At 47.5% G+C, this 18,161-nt stretch overlaps 1 protein-coding gene across 1 annotated transcript; it reads right to left on the reverse strand.

The window, feature by feature from the left end:
* Positions 1-1,006: 1,006 nt before the first annotated feature.
* On the reverse strand, positions 1,007-6,711 carry COX6A1 (cytochrome c oxidase subunit 6A1). Its single transcript, XM_069964073.1, has 3 exons — positions 6,550-6,711; positions 6,274-6,413; positions 1,007-1,254 (listed from the first exon to the last, which is right to left on the reverse strand). Exons 1-3 carry the CDS (start codon positions 6,647-6,649, stop codon positions 1,156-1,158), a joined length of 339 nt encoding a protein of 112 aa, XP_069820174.1. The 5' UTR covers positions 6,650-6,711; the 3' UTR covers positions 1,007-1,155.
* Positions 6,712-18,161: the final 11,450 nt, after the last annotated feature.

Here is an 18,161-nt window from a genome sequence, read left to right on the forward strand (position 1 = left end):
GAAGTCTGCGCTGCCGCCTCTTAAATGTCATATTCACCACTGCAGTTAGCATGTAAGTGGGCAAACTATACCTCAAATTCTCCAATCCCAGCCATTGCTAAAGGTGCCCAATTGCCAATGGAGAGCTGATTACTCACAATACCTGCGCAGAGCTTATTCAAAAGCACCTTAAAACACAGACCCTAAGTGACTGCCATGAAATTGAGTACTGGCTGTCATTATGGAGTAGAGAACTGTTTTTTGTGCAGTCAATAACCCATTTATTGACCCCAGACAGCATGTGGAGGGAAGATCATTGATGTACTGGGTATCTCCAAAGTAGTGTAGAGGAAACCAGCAACTGCATTACAGCAACACAAGGATTACGTTACAAACGCAGCCCAGGTCTAAGCAGTGAAATAAGTCACACATGGGACAGCTGCCCAGATCTTTATTTTGGGGACATAAGTGGAAAGACATGATTTACCTTTCAGGCACACTGTGAAACCTCTGGGAGAGGCAGACGGGCCTGGTTTGAACTCATTTACACAAAGATTATTTGGCAAAGATTTGAAGCCAAAGCCAGGAATGGATTTGAAAAGAGGAGAAATAGCAGTCTTTCCTTTATGACCTGATCTCTGTTTATAGTCTTTTTATAATCTTTCTGTGTAAACGACCCATAGTCAAGGCCATCTTCTCTACACCCTGGGTTGTGCATTGGTCTTTGCTGATCGAGGCAGATTTTCCTTACAAACGTCTTTACGTTTTTTTTGCCACGATAAGTCGTCATTTTTGGTAACCAAAGTGATTTACACATTTGGTAATAAATAACATAGAAAACCTGCTTGAAATAGCGACAAAAGTTCAGCATGCCAAATATGCAGAACCTCTTTTCTACTAGCACTAGTCATGCAAGCAGGATGGACATAAGATGGGTGACTACCTTACATTATATTTAGTTATACCAGAAATAGTATTCTAACAAAGAATAGTTTGTCTTTATTGTGAAATTATCAAGAAACTCATGTAGGTCAAACCATAAACTTTATTTAGACAACTTCTACCTTGGCTGTAGGAAGTTGGCGGGCATGTACAGCATTAAATAGAATAGTATGATCCCTGCTCGTTTTGTGGGCTCATATAACGTACTGGTCCAGATAACAATGTGTCCGAAGCTTAATGCTCGTGATCATCAGAATCTTCATAACCAGTGGGAAGAGGATTCACGTGAGGGTTGTGGAAAAGGGTCTTGTTTCCATCGCCCCAAGGGAATTTCTGCAAGAACAGAGAAATGATGCAATGAAAGCTGAAATAAAGAAGCCTCGTAAAAACATGTGGATTACACATTATAAGACTAGAAACAACCTTTGAAACCTAAGAATAATAAAAACTCGCTCTTCAAATCTGTATACCTGAAGCATTTATAGTGCCAGCCATCAGCCCCAAAATTCCTCAAGTTTTTACAAGAAGTGCCGGACCCGGAGGAGAGCAAACCATTGTAGGAGTCACTAAGGCAGAATCCAATGAATTGGCTGTTCATTTATGTTGCAAAAGTCATTCTGCTTTAAAAAGGCATAATCCAGTGTTAAAAAAAAACAAAAAAACTTTCAGGGACAGCACCACTAGTCTCCAGTTTAGATGTGGTTTGTAATTAAAGTGTCACTGTCTTTTTTTTTTTTTTGCAGGAATCAACAGTACAGGCGATTTTAACAAACTTTGTAATTGGGTTTATTAGGCAAATATGCCATTATGTGCATTTAAAAAGCCTTTCCCCAGGTCCCCCCCCCTCCCTCCTTCAGAGCTCATTATCAGGAAATCTTGACTCTTTTACATCAGTTGAGCCCTATATAACCTATGGAGAGGGGAGGGGGATTAGTCACCAGCAGAGAACAAAGGATTACACAGCGGGACCTGTGTGAAAGACTGTATTCAGAGGTCAGAGAGGTTAGTGCTGACTTCAGAGGAGATAGCCGGTGATGAAGCTGTCAATTAACTCTTTGTTGTCCTGTTTTGGTGCCTCATCTCCCTCCACCCCTCCCCTCTCCATAGAGAAACATAAAGACAGGGGAAAGAGCTTCAAACTGCTTTTTCATGATAAAAATGCATTTTTCGCGTAATAAACCCAATTACAAAGTTTCTTAAAATTCACTCCATTTACTTCAATAGAACAGAGTTGCAAAACCTGCACCCAAACTGGAGACAAGAGTTGCGTCGTCTCTGGAAAGTATTTTTCTAATGCTGGATAACTCCTTTAAAGTGACTGTACCACCAGTCCCAGGCTGAAGCACTGGAGGCGGGCCGACCCACCCCCAGCCCCTCCATGACGTGACTTCATTAGAATCAATGGAACCCTATCATAGAGGGGCTAGGGTTTCTTCCCACTAAGGGTGGGTCGGCCCCCCTCTAGTGCGTCAGCCTGGGCCTGGTGGTACAGTCCCTTTAAGTGTTCTGATTCCCATGCCAAACTCTGGGCACATGCATGAAACTCACCAAGCACAGGACACATCCACTGCACACCAACCAGAAAAGGGAACAATAGTGACATACCTCCTTAGGGTGCCTTCACACATACCATATCTCTGCATATTTATCGCCCCAAACTCGCGCGATAGCCGCGTTTTTTTGTGGTGTTGAACTCGCATCTCAAAATACTCGCATGTAAAAATCGCACCAAACACGCAGCGAGAATACACATACATTGATTTCATAGCAATCAGTATTGCTGCAGATTTATGTGTGAGAAACTCGCAGCTATAAATACGCAGCAATACGGTACGTGTGAAGGCACCCTAAATGCGAATGTACCATTAGCTAAAAAAAAAAAAAAATTAAAATCTTTCCTGACAGCAATATTCACACACAATCTGCAGTTCTATCAAAAAGGTCACTCTATGAGATTTTTTTCTTTTGAGTTCTCTTAAAGCGCACATCATGAAAATTTAATTTAAACTATGAAACGGTGTTGTGTTCGCAAGCAGCTTTGGAATATACTCTTTATTTTAAGTTTTCTATGTATAAACCAACAATACTCATATGGCCAAATTGTGGCCTTGTGCCAATATTTGGTCTTTTCTCAAAAAAATAAAAAAAAACTCAGGAAGTCCCAGTCCTTTGTGCACAGGTTGTTTATCAACTGAGGACAAATAACTTGCTAGCTAATTATAAAGTCTGCAGCTTGCCAGGAGACAATGCTCTTCGTTATGCAATAATTTGTCAGTATAATGTCACTGTGTGGTTACAGAGGCTTTGGTGCTGGGTGACAGGAGAGCTGACCATACAATGCAAGTACCCCCAAGATTCTCTGCTACTGAATGTGGACATGCAGCAGCTGTACACATGCACAGTGAAGGGAGACACCTACTGGCCATATGTATAACGTTGCCTTAAACACAGAAAACTTATAGATCACAACCCCTGTTCATTTCGTTTAAAAACTTTTTTTGCAACAGTGCTGCTTTAGTCCATCTCATGTAAGACATCACCCAGTCCTACACCAGGTAGAAGATCGTAAAAAAAACAAACGACGCAACGATCAGCCGACATGAACAATGTCGGCTGATCGTTGCTGCCAATTCCACGGGACGATGGAAGGCCGAATACGGCTGATAATCATTCCGTGGAATAGGGCCTTAAGGGATCGTTTACACGAACAGGATGTGCAGCAGATTTGAGGGCCCAGATTTGATTTGCTTTGAATCTGCTGCGGATCCTGTAAGTGTGAACGCACCCTAAAGCGGTACCAACTTTGCCACTGTAAATAAAAAGGGACACCCTCCCATCCAGCAGTGAACATCCACTGACATGATACATACAAGTTATGTATAATAACTTGATGGCTAACTGCATGCACTATCCATTTAAAGGTGTACTCCAGCCAAATGTAAAAATCCAGGGTGGGCAGAGGGTGGTTGGAACATAAGTTATACTTACCCTGGCCCCCACAGAGCAGCGCCATCAGTCCCAGTTTTGTGACGTCATGAGATGGCTCATAAATGCCCACTCAGCCAGTCAAAGGCGGGGCATCTCTGCAGTCACTGACTGGCTGAGCAGACAGTTCCTGCCAGGCCGTGAAGTAATTAGAGCTTGCAGGTTATCTATATGCTGGTCGGGATGTGGGGGGACCAGGACAGGTAAGTATCACTTATGTTCCTTCCACCCCCTGCCCACCCTGGATTTTTTTTACATCTTCCAAGAACTGCCAACCATTACTCGAAGGGAATTACCCCAAGATACAAAGTTATCCCCTTCTCTCTATAGAGCTTGCAGACATTGCTCTGCACTAAGCCATTAAGGTACGCTAGTGCTCCATTCATTCAAGGAACAAATGTCCTCCATTCTTATGATGAGAGGGGGGTCCCACCAGTCAGAACCCAATGGTGGCTGCAGAAGGAGCCGTGTCTCCCATTACTGCTGCAAATAAACGGAAGTTGAATGGAAGACAAAACAAACCTAAACATATTTTAATGAAGCTATACTACAAAGTCCTATAACTATAAAAGTCTCTGGAGTACCCCTTTAAGAGATCGGAAGAAAGGAGGACGACAGCTTTCATAGTGAACATTCTGCCCTAAATTCCAGGTGACCGATTCCTTTCAAAGATTTACTTTTCAGACGTCAGCACTACTGTAAAAACACACAGATGGCTACTGGTCCAAATAAAGTTAGTGCTTCAGGTTGAGATCTGGCCTTGTCTTATGGTAAAGATGGTCAGCTCTGATCTGCTTCACCATGAAGGTCATCCTGGACAATCACTCAAAGAACCCTGCCTTACCCTGTGACCTGGGCCTATAAACAATTGCCAAGTGGTCTCAGAGGCCATATTACATGGCCCGATAGAGCGCTAGATCAGCGCTCGCTATTACACGGCTCGACGATGTTGCAGCCCTACTTTACCTCCCCATGCACCCCAGCTTTCCCCAGCTGGCACTTTTGAGTCGTCACTGCAGCGACAAGCTTCTCAGCCAATCACTGCCCAAGACAGGACAGAGCCGTGTCCAGTGATTGGCTGAGTTGCAGAGTCATTGCAGAGACTTCAGCAGAGGCTGCGGTGAGCCAGGAGAAGCTGCAAGGACACTGGGGATTGTGGAGAGGTAATGTGCAGCTTTATTATTTCCTCTTCATTAGCCACAAACCTCCTACGCAGAGCCATGCACCGGCGGCTGGTGATTTTTAAAGGGAACCAATCAGCCCAATGGGGCTGATATGGTTCCGTGAACTGCTGTATACAGCTCCTGCAGCATCCGCGGCACGTACCGGCTACAGCAGTAGCTGTATACCCGGAAAAAAAAAAGGGCTTTAATCCCCCGGGCGCTTAACAGGCAGCAACGGGGAGGTAGTCATCTGGGCGGCTCCCCACCCATATCTAGTCACCTGTCAGCGTGCTCAGAAAGGATGAATGACAGGCAGAGAGGTCCGTTACTGGCCTGCCTGTCAATCATCCCCTCTGAGCGCGCTGACAGGCAGAGCCCAGATGACTGCCTCCCTGTCGCTGCCTGTCACGCACCCGGGGGATTTTTCAGGTATACAGCCCCTGCTGCAGCCGGTACGTGCCGCAGCTGCTGCAGGAGCTGTATACAGCGGTTCAGGGATCCATATCAGGCTGATTGGTTCCCTTTAAGTCTGCAGAAAGACAATGATCAGCCGATGATCGGGTCCTCGGCTAATTGTTGTCTGTATTACACAGGACGATATCTGCCAGAATCAGACGCCAGCCTGAGCAGATAAACAGCCCATGTAATATATATTAAAAAGGGAAAAAACAAACAAACATTGTGCAGTCCTATCACACTGGGGAGGGACCCCGGCAGTCCTATCACACTGGGGAGGGACCCCGGCAGTCCTATCACACTGGGGGGTGGGGTGTCCCCAACAGTCCTATCACACTGGGGGGTGGGTTGTCCCCAACAGTCCTATCACACTGGGGGGTGGGGAGTCCCCGGCAGTCCTATCACACAGGGGGGGGTCCCCGGCAGTCCTATCACACAGGGGGGGTCCCCGGCAGTCCTATCACACAGGGGGGGTCCCCAGCAGTCCTATCACACAGGGGGGGTCCCCAGCAGTCCTATCACACAGGGGGGGTCCCCGGCAGTCCTATCACACAGGGGGGGTCCCCGGCAGTCCTACCACACAGGGGGGGTCCCCGGCAGTCCTATCACACAGGGGGGGTCCCCGGCAGTCCTCCTATCACACAGGGGGGGTCCCCGGCAGTCCTATCACAGGGGGGGTCCCGGTGTGACCAGGTGACAGCACCCATGGCTGCTCTCCACATATACCAGCCCCTCCAGGCTCAGCTACCTTGGTGCGGATCCGCAGGTGCTCGTAGCCCACGAACTCGGGCCTCTCCCCGTGGTGCTGCGCGTGCAGGAAGGCGTTGAGCATACACACGGCCACTCCGGGCAGCGCCACCACGAACGTCAGGATCTTCCAGGTGCGCGCTGTAAGGAGACAAAGCAGAGACTGAGGGACGGGCGCAACCACCGGCTACAGGAGGGGTGACCTTCACTGACAGCGTCCACTACTGAAGGTGACCCAAGGAACAGACCCCCCTCCCGCATTGGATTCACCCTGTACCTGCATCACCATGCTCCCCATGAGCTGCCGCCGATAACAGGCGACCACGGCTCGCGACTGTGCGGCGGAGGATGCCAGATAACCTGCCCAGCGCCGCCATGATGTCCCTCAGTAACAGCGAACGTGAGGAAAAACTACTATACGTGAGACCGGAAGGGGCGGTAATCAGCGTACTGCGCATGCGATATAGAGCTTAGCCCGCAGTACCGGCTCACATGTCACCCGCCAGTGCGCATGCGCGGAGAGAAGACTACGTGCGTGAGCGATGAAAGTCATAAGGACATGAGGCGGGCAGATGGCTGACACAGTACTCATGCAGTCCAGTCACATATGGGGTCATTGTACATTTTATTTTTTGCCCATAGTAACCAGGTCACCGTCCAATTACCCAGAGCAACAAGAGAAATGAAAGCTGGGCCGTGGTTGTTATGGGCAACGGAGAGCGTGACTTAAATCTCCCCTAATATTTATGGCAGGAATAGGAAACCGTTGGCTCTCCAGCTGTTGCAAAACTACAATTCCCATCATGCCTTGGCAGCCAAAGCTAAAGCTTCGGCTGCCAAGGCATGATGGGAATTGTAGTTTTGCAACAGCTGGAGAGCCCAAGGTTTCCCATCCCTGATGTATGGCATTGATAACTATGGTGTCTGTACTGTGAGGGATTATGGGGATATTAAACTGGCTTTATTGCAACCAATCAGAGCTCAGCTTTCATTTTACCAAAGCAGTTTAAGAGATTAAAGCTTAGCTCTGGTTACTATGGTTACAGCTTTTCTTATACATAGTGCCGCCATATTGGGTCACTGTGAGGTATAGCAGATGGCCTAGCTTCCTAATAGACCATCAATATTAGATCTTCCCAGTCCATATCCGCAGGGCAGAGGATAACAAGCCACGGGGACCCCCACCGATTCCAGGAGGGGACAGTATAGTGTGAACAGGCAGAATGTTCTGTGTCTATGGATCTTTATTGGGACTGAAAAGCGCAATGCTTTTTAGTCCTGTAAGATAAATATATAGTTTAAAGCTACATTATAATAAAAAAAAAACTTTTGACATCTCATAGAGACAAGTCAAAATTTTTAATTGGTCCAAGGTCTTACCCGGGTATTCAGACCCGTACAGAACGTAAGAACAAGTGGGGAAAAGACCGCGATGCTGTGCTATCTGCTCCCCGCTATGTGTCGGTGAAGGAGTCGGGCCCATAGACTTACATTATGAGCCCAACACATCATGTGACACAGAGCCGGGAGAGGACCGTACTAAGCATGTTGAGTGTTCAGGCCAATCAAAATTTTTGACATATGTCTTTAAAGGAGAAGTCCAGCAAAACTTTTTATTAAAGTGTTGTATTGCCCCCCCAAAAGTTATACAAATCCCCAATATACACTTATTACGGGAAATGCTTGTAATGTGCTTTTTTCCCTGCACTTACTACTGCATTAAGGCTTCACTTCCTGGATAACATGGTGATGTCACTTCCTGGATAACATGGTGATGTCACTTCCTGGATAACATGGTGATGTCACTTCCTGGATAACATGGTGATGTCACTTCCTGGATAACATGGTGATGTCACTTCCTGGATAACATGGTGATGTCGCGACCCGACTCCCAGAGCTGTGCGGGCTGTGACTGCTGGAGAGGATGATGGCAGGGGGACACTGAAGGATACAGGGCACTGGAGGGACACTGAGCATCCCCCTGCCATCATCCTCCCCAGCAGCCACAGCCCGCACAGCTCTGGGAGTCAGGTCGTGACATCACCATTTTATCCAGGAAGTGACATCACCGTGTTATCCAGGAAGTGACATCACCATGTTATCCAGGAACTGACATCACCATGTTATCCAGGAACTGACATCACCATGTTATCCAGGAAGTGACATCACCATGTTATCCAGGAAGTGACATCACCATGTTATCCAGGAAGTGACATCACCATGTTATCCAGGAAGTGAAGCCTTGATGCAGTAGTAAGTGCAGGTAAAAAAGCACTTTATATGCATTTACTGTAATAATTGTATATTTGTGATTTGTATAACTTTTGGGGGGCAATACAATAAATTTTTGCTGGACTTCTCCTTTAAAGCGATTCTGTACCCACAATCTGCCCCCCCCCCCAACCACTTGTACCTTCAGAAAGTTGCTTTCAATCCAAGATATGTCCTGAGGTCTGTTCGGCAGGTGATGCTGTTACTGTCCCAAAAGATATCTTTTAGGGTAGCTTCACGCGTACCGCATCACAGTGGATTTGATGGTGCAGATCCAAGCAAATATGATCTAAATAACTTAACACTGCGTCAAATCTGCTGTGTGATCCTGTACGTGTGAACGCACTCTAAAACATACCCTAAGCAGCCCTGTGTCAGATTGGCGTGGCCCAGAGTGTCTGTGCCCTAGGCTTGCGACGCCCCTCCATCCCTCCTCCTTGCCCTCTTCATCATTAGGAATGCTCCTGGGCAGGATTTCTCCTATTGATCACTTGTCTAAACACTGCACATGTGCCTTAACCATCCAGCATGTGTGCAGTGTTCAGACAAGTCATGATTAAGAGAAATCCTACCTGGGGCAATTCTAATGATAAAGAGGGTGGGAGCACTCTAGGCTACGCCAGTTTGACACAGGGCTGCAAGTTTAAAAGTTGTTTTTTAGGATAATAACTGCATATATGAAATATGCCGCAATATGGCTCACTGTCTAGAATGTAGTGGTCCGTGAATTGAAGGCCACTATGGAGGCACAAAGTGCTGGCTGCAATTGCGCGTCCGCAGTTATGGTCAGTATTTGTCTACGTGTGAATGTGGCCTTAGAGTGGGTTCACCGCAGGATTTTTACATACTCGCAGCAGATTTTTCATTCTGCTGTGGCCCGGCGAATACTCTACCCATCCACGCTCCAGCCTGCTTCTGGCTCCCTACATCCCGCTCAGCCAATTAGTGCGCTGTCCCGCCGCAGCCACTGATCACCTCACTCTTAAAGGGGTTATCCGGAGAGCTCTAGCCCTCCTCCTTGCAGGAGTTTTTCTGCTAGTCTGGAGGAAAGAAGGAAGAAGGGGGGCATGATTGATACCTTTAAACATGTTAAAGGGCTAAGTTAGGTTCAGGAAGGCAGTGTTTTTGATAGCCCAAGAACAAGGGGACACAAACTGCAGTTAGTTTGAGAAAGATCAGGAGCACTAAGAATAAGTATTTACTGAAAGAGTGGTAGCTACTTGGAACAAACTTCCAGCACATGTGGTTGGAAATTGGACAGTAATTGAATGTAAACATGCCTGGCATAAATGTATGTCTTTACTAAGATAATAAAAAAGTAAAAACTAAATGGGCAGGCTTTTTCTTCTATGTCTCTATGTCACAGTCTTGAGTTTTTTGTTGCTGCAGTTGCTATTCTCACCACAAGGTGTCAGCATCAGCTTGAAATGTTGAACTAATGCAAAAAAAAATGCAATGGAGCAGATTATTCCCATTCGTATACAAAGTAAGCAGCAGGCAGATAGGGCTGTAAAATAATTTAAACATGCAGAACTCTCCCAGTCCATCATTGGTGCTCTATAGGTGTACATGTCTTAATAAATTTGGTATATATTACAATGTCCCTAAGCCAAAAATAACATGAAGGCAGATCATGGGGGAGTTGCCTAACATGGGAAAAGGGATACTAACGAAGATACCTGATACTAACGGGGATACTATAGACTAAGTGGGAGCATACTAGTGGAGATGCCTAACATGCTAACATGGGGGGGGGGGGGAGTCGCTATCTACTGGTTGGGGGAATACTAAGGGAGGAAGGGAGGTGCTTAATAGATGCTATCTCCTGGGAGGAGGGCTAACTAACGGGATGCCTTTTACATTGGGGAATACTACATACTAGGAGGGCCTTAACTACCAGAGGGGTTCACCTATAGGGTTGACTACTGCGGGTGGGGGAGTGCTATCTATCAGGTAAATGGCCACATGGGGAATAGTACATACTGGGGGTTGCCTACAGCTAGCTCCCAGAGAGACTGCCTGCAGGGGGGGGGGATTGGGTACACGGGCTATGTACTACGTACTGGACTACGTACTTGGGGCCTACCTGTACAGAAAGGCATAACTGTAATATAGATGCACAGAAAGGCTAAATTACTATACGGATCAAAGAGGCCTAACTAGTATATGAAGAGACAGAGTGGCCTAACTTCTTTATGGGTGCACAGACCTGATGAGTAAAACTATGGCGGTAATATGTATTGTCATAATATATGCTCTTTATATATTGGTCTTATTTGGAATGAATAATAAATGAATGAATGAATAAAAAATATAGGTATACGGTGTTATTATGCATGAATAATTGTCTTTTTTATGTGGATAAGGGTCCTTTTAAATGGTGCGATATTCGGGTTGGGGGACTTATACTGCACTCTCTGAAAGCGGAGGTGCTACTCTCTAACACCTCACTTGTGCAGTGGTTTTGCATGTATTTGCACCAGGATTTCACCCACAATTATCCTTTGCTAATGATAAAGATCACATCATTATTAAATATTATTAGTGATGAGCGAGTACTAAAATGCTCGGGTGCTCGTTACTCAAAACGAATATCTCCCGATACTCGAGTGCTCGTTTCGAGTAACGAACCCCATTGAAGTCAATGGAAGACTCGAGCATTTTTGCAGGGGACCCAAGTTTGATAGAGGGAAGGTCGTGTGAAAACCTGTCAACCTTTAGAAATTGATTGAAAGTAGGGATGGTACGAACCCGAACCCTCGGTAATGATTGCTGCTGTCTGCCCGCTCCGTGGAGCGGGCGGATCCAGCGGGAGGACCGCCTGGAAAACTGGGATACAGCCATAGCCATAGGCTGTATCCCAGTTTTCCAGGCGTTCCTCCCGCTGTATCTGCCCGCTCGACGGAGCGGGCAGACAGCGGGAATCTGCTGCCGAGCGTTCGGGTTCATCCGAACCTCGGCAGGTTCAGACCATCCCTAATTGAAACACAATGGAAATGGACAGGAAACAGCAGGGGCAGCATGTATGCATGCCTCTGAGGCTGCCTAATGGCACCATTATGCCTAATTCTATGCAACAGCTTGGTTAAAACAGAGGTAGGCATAGGGACCACCCAAAAACTCAGCCTGACACAGCATGGCAGTGAGAACACAGGGAACCATTAAAACAGAGGTAGCATATCATGAACCAGCCAAAAATTCAGCCTGACACAGCATAGCGGTGAGGACAGAGTGAACAAGGTAGAAGCGGTAGCCAGTCAGCCTTCCAAAAATTATACCAGACCTAGCATGGCAGTGAGCACACAGAGAACCATTAAAAGTGAGTGAGGAAGCAAGTGAGCCTCCCCAAAATTAGGACAGACACTGCATGGCACATTGAGCACACAGAGAACTCCCCGGAGCAGCAGTAGCCAACATGGAGGCCAGGCAGGAGCAACAATAACCAACATGGAGGTCAGGCAAGAGCAACAGTAACCAACATGGAGGTCAGGCAAGAGCAACAGTAACCAACATGGAGGCCAGGCAGGAGCAACAGTAGTTAACATGGAGGCCAGGCAGGATCAGCAGTAGCCAACATGGAGGCAAGGGCAGGCACACCAGTAGTCAGCAGTAGTCAACATGGATGCCAGTTAAGGCCCAGCAGTAGCCAACATGGAGGCAAGGGCAGGCACACCAGTAGTCAGCAGTAGTCAACATGAATGCCAGTAAAGGCCCAGCAGTAGTCAACATGAATGCCAGTTAAGGCCAAGCAGTAGCCAACATGGAGGCAAGGGCAGGCACACCAGTAGTCAGCAGTAGTCAACATGGATGCCAGTTAAGGCCCAGCAGTAGCCAACATGGAGGCAAGGGCAGGCACACCAGTAGTCAACATGGATGCCAGTAAAGGCCCAGCAGTAGTCAACATTGATGCCAGTTAAGGCCCAGCAGTAGCCAACATGGAGGCAAGGGCAGGCACAGCAGTAGTCAACATGAATGTCCATTACTGCTGTGGTCAATCCTGCCTTAAAAACGGCTACAACATTTAAAAAAGGTAGAAGTTACTGGTGAAAGAATGGCATAGGATACCTGTAAGATAAGATGACATCCGCAGATAATATGGTTTGAAATGGACAAGACAAGGAAGGTAAGGGCAGGCACAGCAGTGGTCAACATGGATGCCAGTGAAGGCCCAGCAGTAGCCAACATGGAGGCAAGGGACCGTTACTGCAGGGACAGTTGAACGCTGCGCTTGGACACCTTGCTGGAGGGTGTGGAGCAGAGTGGAGGTGAAGGGGTGCGTGTAGGGCGGGAGGCCCTCGTGCCAGAGCCAGCACGCCACACAGGGGAAGGAGCAGGTGTGCGACTTGCACTCACTGAACGGGGTGTTTAGCACTCATATGCCTGCGCATGCTAGTAGTGGTTAGGCTGGTAGTGGTGGCTCTCCTGCTGATCCTGGTGTGGCACAGGTTGCACACTACAGTCCGTCGGTCATCCGCAATTTCTTTAAAAAACCTCCAGACTTGGGAACATCTAGCCCTGGCCATGGGAGTTTGACTCCGTGAAACAGTTGCTGATCTACTCGCTTTGCCCCTGCCTCTCCCTCTGCCCACCCATCTTCCTCTTCCAACCGGTCCTGCGGGTGAACTTGCCTCCCCTCAGAAGCACAGTCTTCACTGAGCTTATCCACTCAGCTCGGGTCAGTCACCTCGTCCTCATCCACCAGCTCTTCCTCCATTTCCTCACTCTCCTCCTCACTTTGAGTTACATCCATGACAACAACCTCACTGTCTGACAACCGTGTCTCATCGTCATCATCAAACACCTCTTCCAACCCTGCTTGCAAGTCCCCACTCTCATCACCCACTGACTGCGTGAGCTGCATAGTTTGGGCATCAGGAAAGATTGACTGCTCCGGTAGCTGTGACTCAGGGAAGGGTCCAGAAAAGAGTTCCTGGGAGCATGGTGGTGGATCTGAATCCCTTCTTTCCCTGGAGGGGCCAGGCTGTGGGGAAGGAGGCTGAGCTAATCGAGCAAGGGTTCCACTCCCTTGGGTAGTGTGGGCGGACTGCGTGGAAGACTGGGTGGTGGATAAGTTACTGGACACATTATCCGCTATCCACGTGATCACCTGTTTACACTGCTGTGGTTTCAATATCGGTCTACTTTGAGACCCCGTAAGTTGGGCAAAGATGCTAGGGAGTGGACGTCTGCGGTGTGCCACTGCTGCCTCCTCAACAGGTGATGCTGTGTCACCCTGCCCTGAAACACGGCCTCCAGCAACAGCATCACTTGGAACCCCACGCCCTCGACCCTTACCCCTGGGGTTCACCATTTTATGGACACTGCACAGTATGGAACTTAGATAGGCCTTGTGTATGAAATAGAGAAATCAGGAAAAATACTTGTGCTCCCACAAGTTTTGGGGGGCTGCACGGTACAATCTGGTACTGGCTGGACCTTGATACATGCTGGGATACCCCCTTACAATGAGCAGTGAAGTTTTATAAAGGTACACTACAAATCCCAGCAATACAGTGTAGTCCCCACGAGTTTAGGGGAGGCTGTACGCTGCAATCTGGTATTGGCCGGAATTATACACACACTCTCTGACACCCCCTTACAATGAGCAGGGAAGTTCTATGCAGGATGTACTACAAATCCCAGCAATACAGTGTAGTCCTCACCAGTTTAGGGGGGGCTGTACGGTACAATCTGGTATTGGCCGGAACTATACACACACTCTCTGACACCCCCTTAAAATTAGCAGTGAAGTTCTATGCAGGATGTACTACAACTCCCAGCTATACAGTGCAGTACACCAGGACCACCAGCCCCAAAATCAAAAAGGAGTACACTGAGCACTTCTTAGGGGTGTGTATGCAACACCTAATGTCCCCTTTCTGCCAGCAGCCGATCACCACAGTGTGCTGGTGAAATCGTGGTAGCAGCACTGCAACTCCCAGCCAGCAGTCTGTAGTAATAGTATTAAAAAAAGCTTTCAAGCCCTGAAAAGGGCTGTTTGTTTGTATTGCTAGTATATTCCCTGCCTACTGGAACGCTAAATCCTACACTGACTCTCTCCCTGACCAGCAGCAGCTCTGTCCCTGATCTCTCACAGCATGCGTCTGAAGCGAGCACTGCCGGCACCGAGTTTTATATGGCAGGGTCATCTGATCTGGCCAAACAATCGCTGCTATCGACATGTATGGGTCCCACGTGATCACAGGATGCACCAAAGAGTCTCCTGCATGTTTATTGGCTGAGAAATAGCGCCCAAACTTACAGAAAACGGATTATGATGAGATTCTCTCGAGTATCGCGAGATGCTCGTCTGAGTAACGAGTACCATCGAGTACCCTAATACTCGATCGAGTACCAAGCTCGGACAAGCATGCTCGCTCATCACTAAGGAGGAGATTTATGAAAGGGTGTAAATATACACCTGGTGTAAACTGCCCACAGCAACCAATCACAGCTCCTCTTATATTTTACCAGAGCTGAAAGCTAAGCTGTGATTGGTTGCAGTGGGCAGTTTACACCAGGTGTATATTTGCACCCTTTCATAAATCTCCCACTAAATATTATGGCAGTTGCTTAAAGGGGTCTTATAGGACTTTTTGTATTTGAATGGTGTGGTAAGGCATCTAGCACCCCACCATTCAGCTGTATGCCAGAATAACCAGAATTTCACAGCTCCATGCATTGTGTAGTGGCCACGCAGGGTTTCTGTAGCTCGTCTCCCATTCACTTTACAAAAAGTTGAGCTACATGTATAGAAGCCATCTGCTTTTGGCTTTGTTCGCTATGTACATTTGGGCACCACAGCTCTAGCAAACAGGTCATCAATGGGATGCCAGATATTTGACAGCCCAATGATCAGATAATCGATGCTCATCCTGAGGGTACGCCATCAATATATATAATTCTTCTGAGATCAGCAATATCTGTGTAGCAAAAACAAGTTGGCATACTGGTCATAATAAAATGACCACTGTATAAAAGATGATGACAATTATGAAAGACACATAAAAAATAAAAAAATATGTCTTTCTTTTTAATGGAGATCACTATATAAACACCTTAAAGGGAACTTGTCGACCCCCGCTAGAGTCCCGGATACTTACCACTACTGTCCAAGTCCCGCACCTGGAGCCGGTCCCGGGACGGAGATATCCCCGTCGGAAGCCGTGCGTGCGCGCTCCTGAGATGAATCCGGCGTCCATAGAGAATGAATGGCTCCGTTCACTCTTTATGGGCATCGGACTCATCTCAGAAGTGCGCGTGCTGGGCTTCCGACAGGAATATCTCAGTTCCGGGACCGGCTCCAGGTGCGGGTCTTGGAGAGAAGGGGTAAGTATAAGGGTCTCTAGCGGGGGGGGGCGGCCTTCACGGGGGGTGACAGGTCTTCTTTAGGGCTATGTTCACATTACGTAAGAGACCGGCCGGTCCGTGACCCGGCCGGTCTCAGAAAAGATCAGTACCGGCTGGATGATCTTTCGCGCCACAGAGTTCTGAAGTGGGCGCATCCGTGCGCACCCGCATCAGAACTCCCCACAGCACACTATGGAGCGAGCATCCGGAGCCGCACGCTCCATTGTGTGCACTGACAAGGTTTGCTGCGTCCGATATTCACTGAATAGCGGTGGCAGAAAACTGACATGCTAGTTGTTTGCGGCGCCACTTGGGTCCTGGCCGGAGCATATACCATGTATATACTCCGGCCGGGATCCCTTAGACGGCAAGCTAACGTATATTTTCCTAATAATCATAGCCGTTGTACAATGGCTATGGTTTTACGAAAATATACGTTGTGTGAAGATAGCCTAATAGTATAAGCTACGTGAAATGTAAGTTGTCCATTCAGAGTAGATTAGCAGTATAGCTACAACCCAGTGTACAAGTCCCATAGATGCTTATTTTCTGTTGAGTTTTATGTGCCCACAAGTTTGCTGTAAGCTCCTGCCCCTCAGCAGGGCCCCACACTCAGCCTCAAAATACACAAAACTGCTGCCTTTCAGCTCCTGTCTTTCTTTACTTTTTGGGACTGTGAATAGGAGAAGGGTCCTTTCATGTGTTAATCATGCTACAGCTTCCCAGATTGAAGTGCCCCATAGGGAGAGCAGCAGTAATAGCAGCGCTGACCAAACACTGATGAACTGAATAGACACATCCAACCAGTACAAGTTCTTCTCAATAAGCTGGTACAGTATTTCTCCATTTTCTTCATGCTGACTATGCTGAGCATCTCTGTGCTGCAAAGAAAATATGCCGGTGACCAGAGATTTCATTCCATGACAGGTTACACTTTACATTCCTTCACTGACCAGTAACCAAGCAAAGGTCACATATAGAAGAAAAATTCCACTATGCAGATTGCCTGACAATCTGCAACAGATTTATGATTTTAAAGTGAATGTTCCACTACAAGTAGTAAATAACGATCTGGTCAGCGCCGTCAGACAGATTCTGATGGTGCCGGCCATTTTTTTAAATGTTGCCCAGTTCCAAAAATCTGGGCCAGTTTTTGTATATGCTAATGAAGTAGTTTGGTGCACTGGAGGCGGTCCTTCTGAATCAAGTTCCGCTCTAAAGATATTGGTGCATTGGAAGAGTGGGGCCCGTCTCCAGTGCACCAAAATACTTGATTAGTATATAAAGAAACTGGACTAGATCTTGGGAACCAGGTAGCGGTTTAAAAAATGGATGGCACCATCAGAAACTGCGTGGTGGCATTAATCGGGTTTACTGCTTGTAGTGGTACATTCGCTTTAAAGGGACTCTGTCATCTCCAAAACACCTGTTAAAGTTAAAGGAAAAGTCCTGCGAAAATTTTTATTAAAGTATTGTATTGCCCTCCAAAAGTTATACAAATCACCAATGTATAGTTATTAAGGGAAATGCTTATAAAGAGCTTTTTTCCCTGCCCTAGGCTTCACTTCCTGGATAAAATGGTGATGTCACGACCCGACTCCCAGAGCTGTGCGGGCTGTGGCTGCTGGAGAGGATGATGGCAGAGGGATGCTCAGTGTTCCTCCAGTGCCCTGTGTCCCTCAGTGTCCCCCTGCCATCATCCTCTCCAGCAGCCACAGCCTGCACAGCTCTGGGAGTCGGGTCGTGACATCACCATTTTATCCAGGAAGTGACATCACCATGTTATCCAGGAAGTGACATCACCATGTTATCCAGGAAGTGACATCAGCATGTTATCCAGGAAGTGAAGCCATGACGCAGTAGTAAGTGCAGGGAAAAAAGCACTTTATAAGGATTTCCTGTAATAAGTGTATATTGGTGATTTGTATAACTTTTGGGGGGCAATACAATACTTTAATAAAACATTTTGCCGGACTTCTCCTTTAAAGGGAACCAATCTGATATAGGCTGATTCCCTGAACCGCTGTATACAGCTCCTGCAGCAGCCGCAGAACGTACCGGCCGTGGCTGCAGCAGGGCCTGTATACCCGGAAAAAAAAGGACTTTAATCCCCCGGGCGCATGACAGTTAGCAGCGGGGAAGTAGTCATCTGGGTGGCTCCCTGCCTGTATCTAGTCACCGCTCTCTGCCTGTCAACGCGCTCGGAGAGGATGAATGACAGGCAGAGATGTCCTTTACTGGCCTCTCTGCCTGTCAATCATCCCTCCG

The sequence above is a fragment of the Dendropsophus ebraccatus genome, chromosome 3 (genome assembly GCF_027789765.1).
Source record: "Dendropsophus ebraccatus isolate aDenEbr1 chromosome 3, aDenEbr1.pat, whole genome shotgun sequence".
NCBI classification, from domain to species: domain Eukaryota; kingdom Metazoa; phylum Chordata; class Amphibia; order Anura; family Hylidae; genus Dendropsophus; species Dendropsophus ebraccatus.

Excerpts from the sequence above, each read along its gene's own strand:
- COX6A1 (XM_069964073.1), bottom strand. The coding sequence starts at position 6,649 with ATGGCGGCGCTGGGCAGGTTATCTGGCATCCTCCGCCGCACAGTCGCG. Across the intron at positions 6,414-6,549 it reads TGGGGAGCATGGTGATGCAG|CGCGCACCTGGAAGATCCTG; the intron begins GTACAGGGTGAA and ends GTCTCCTTACAG. Across the intron at positions 1,255-6,273 it reads ACCTGCGGATCCGCACCAAG|AAATTCCCTTGGGGCGATGG; the intron begins GTAGCTGAGCCT and ends CTGTTCTTGCAG.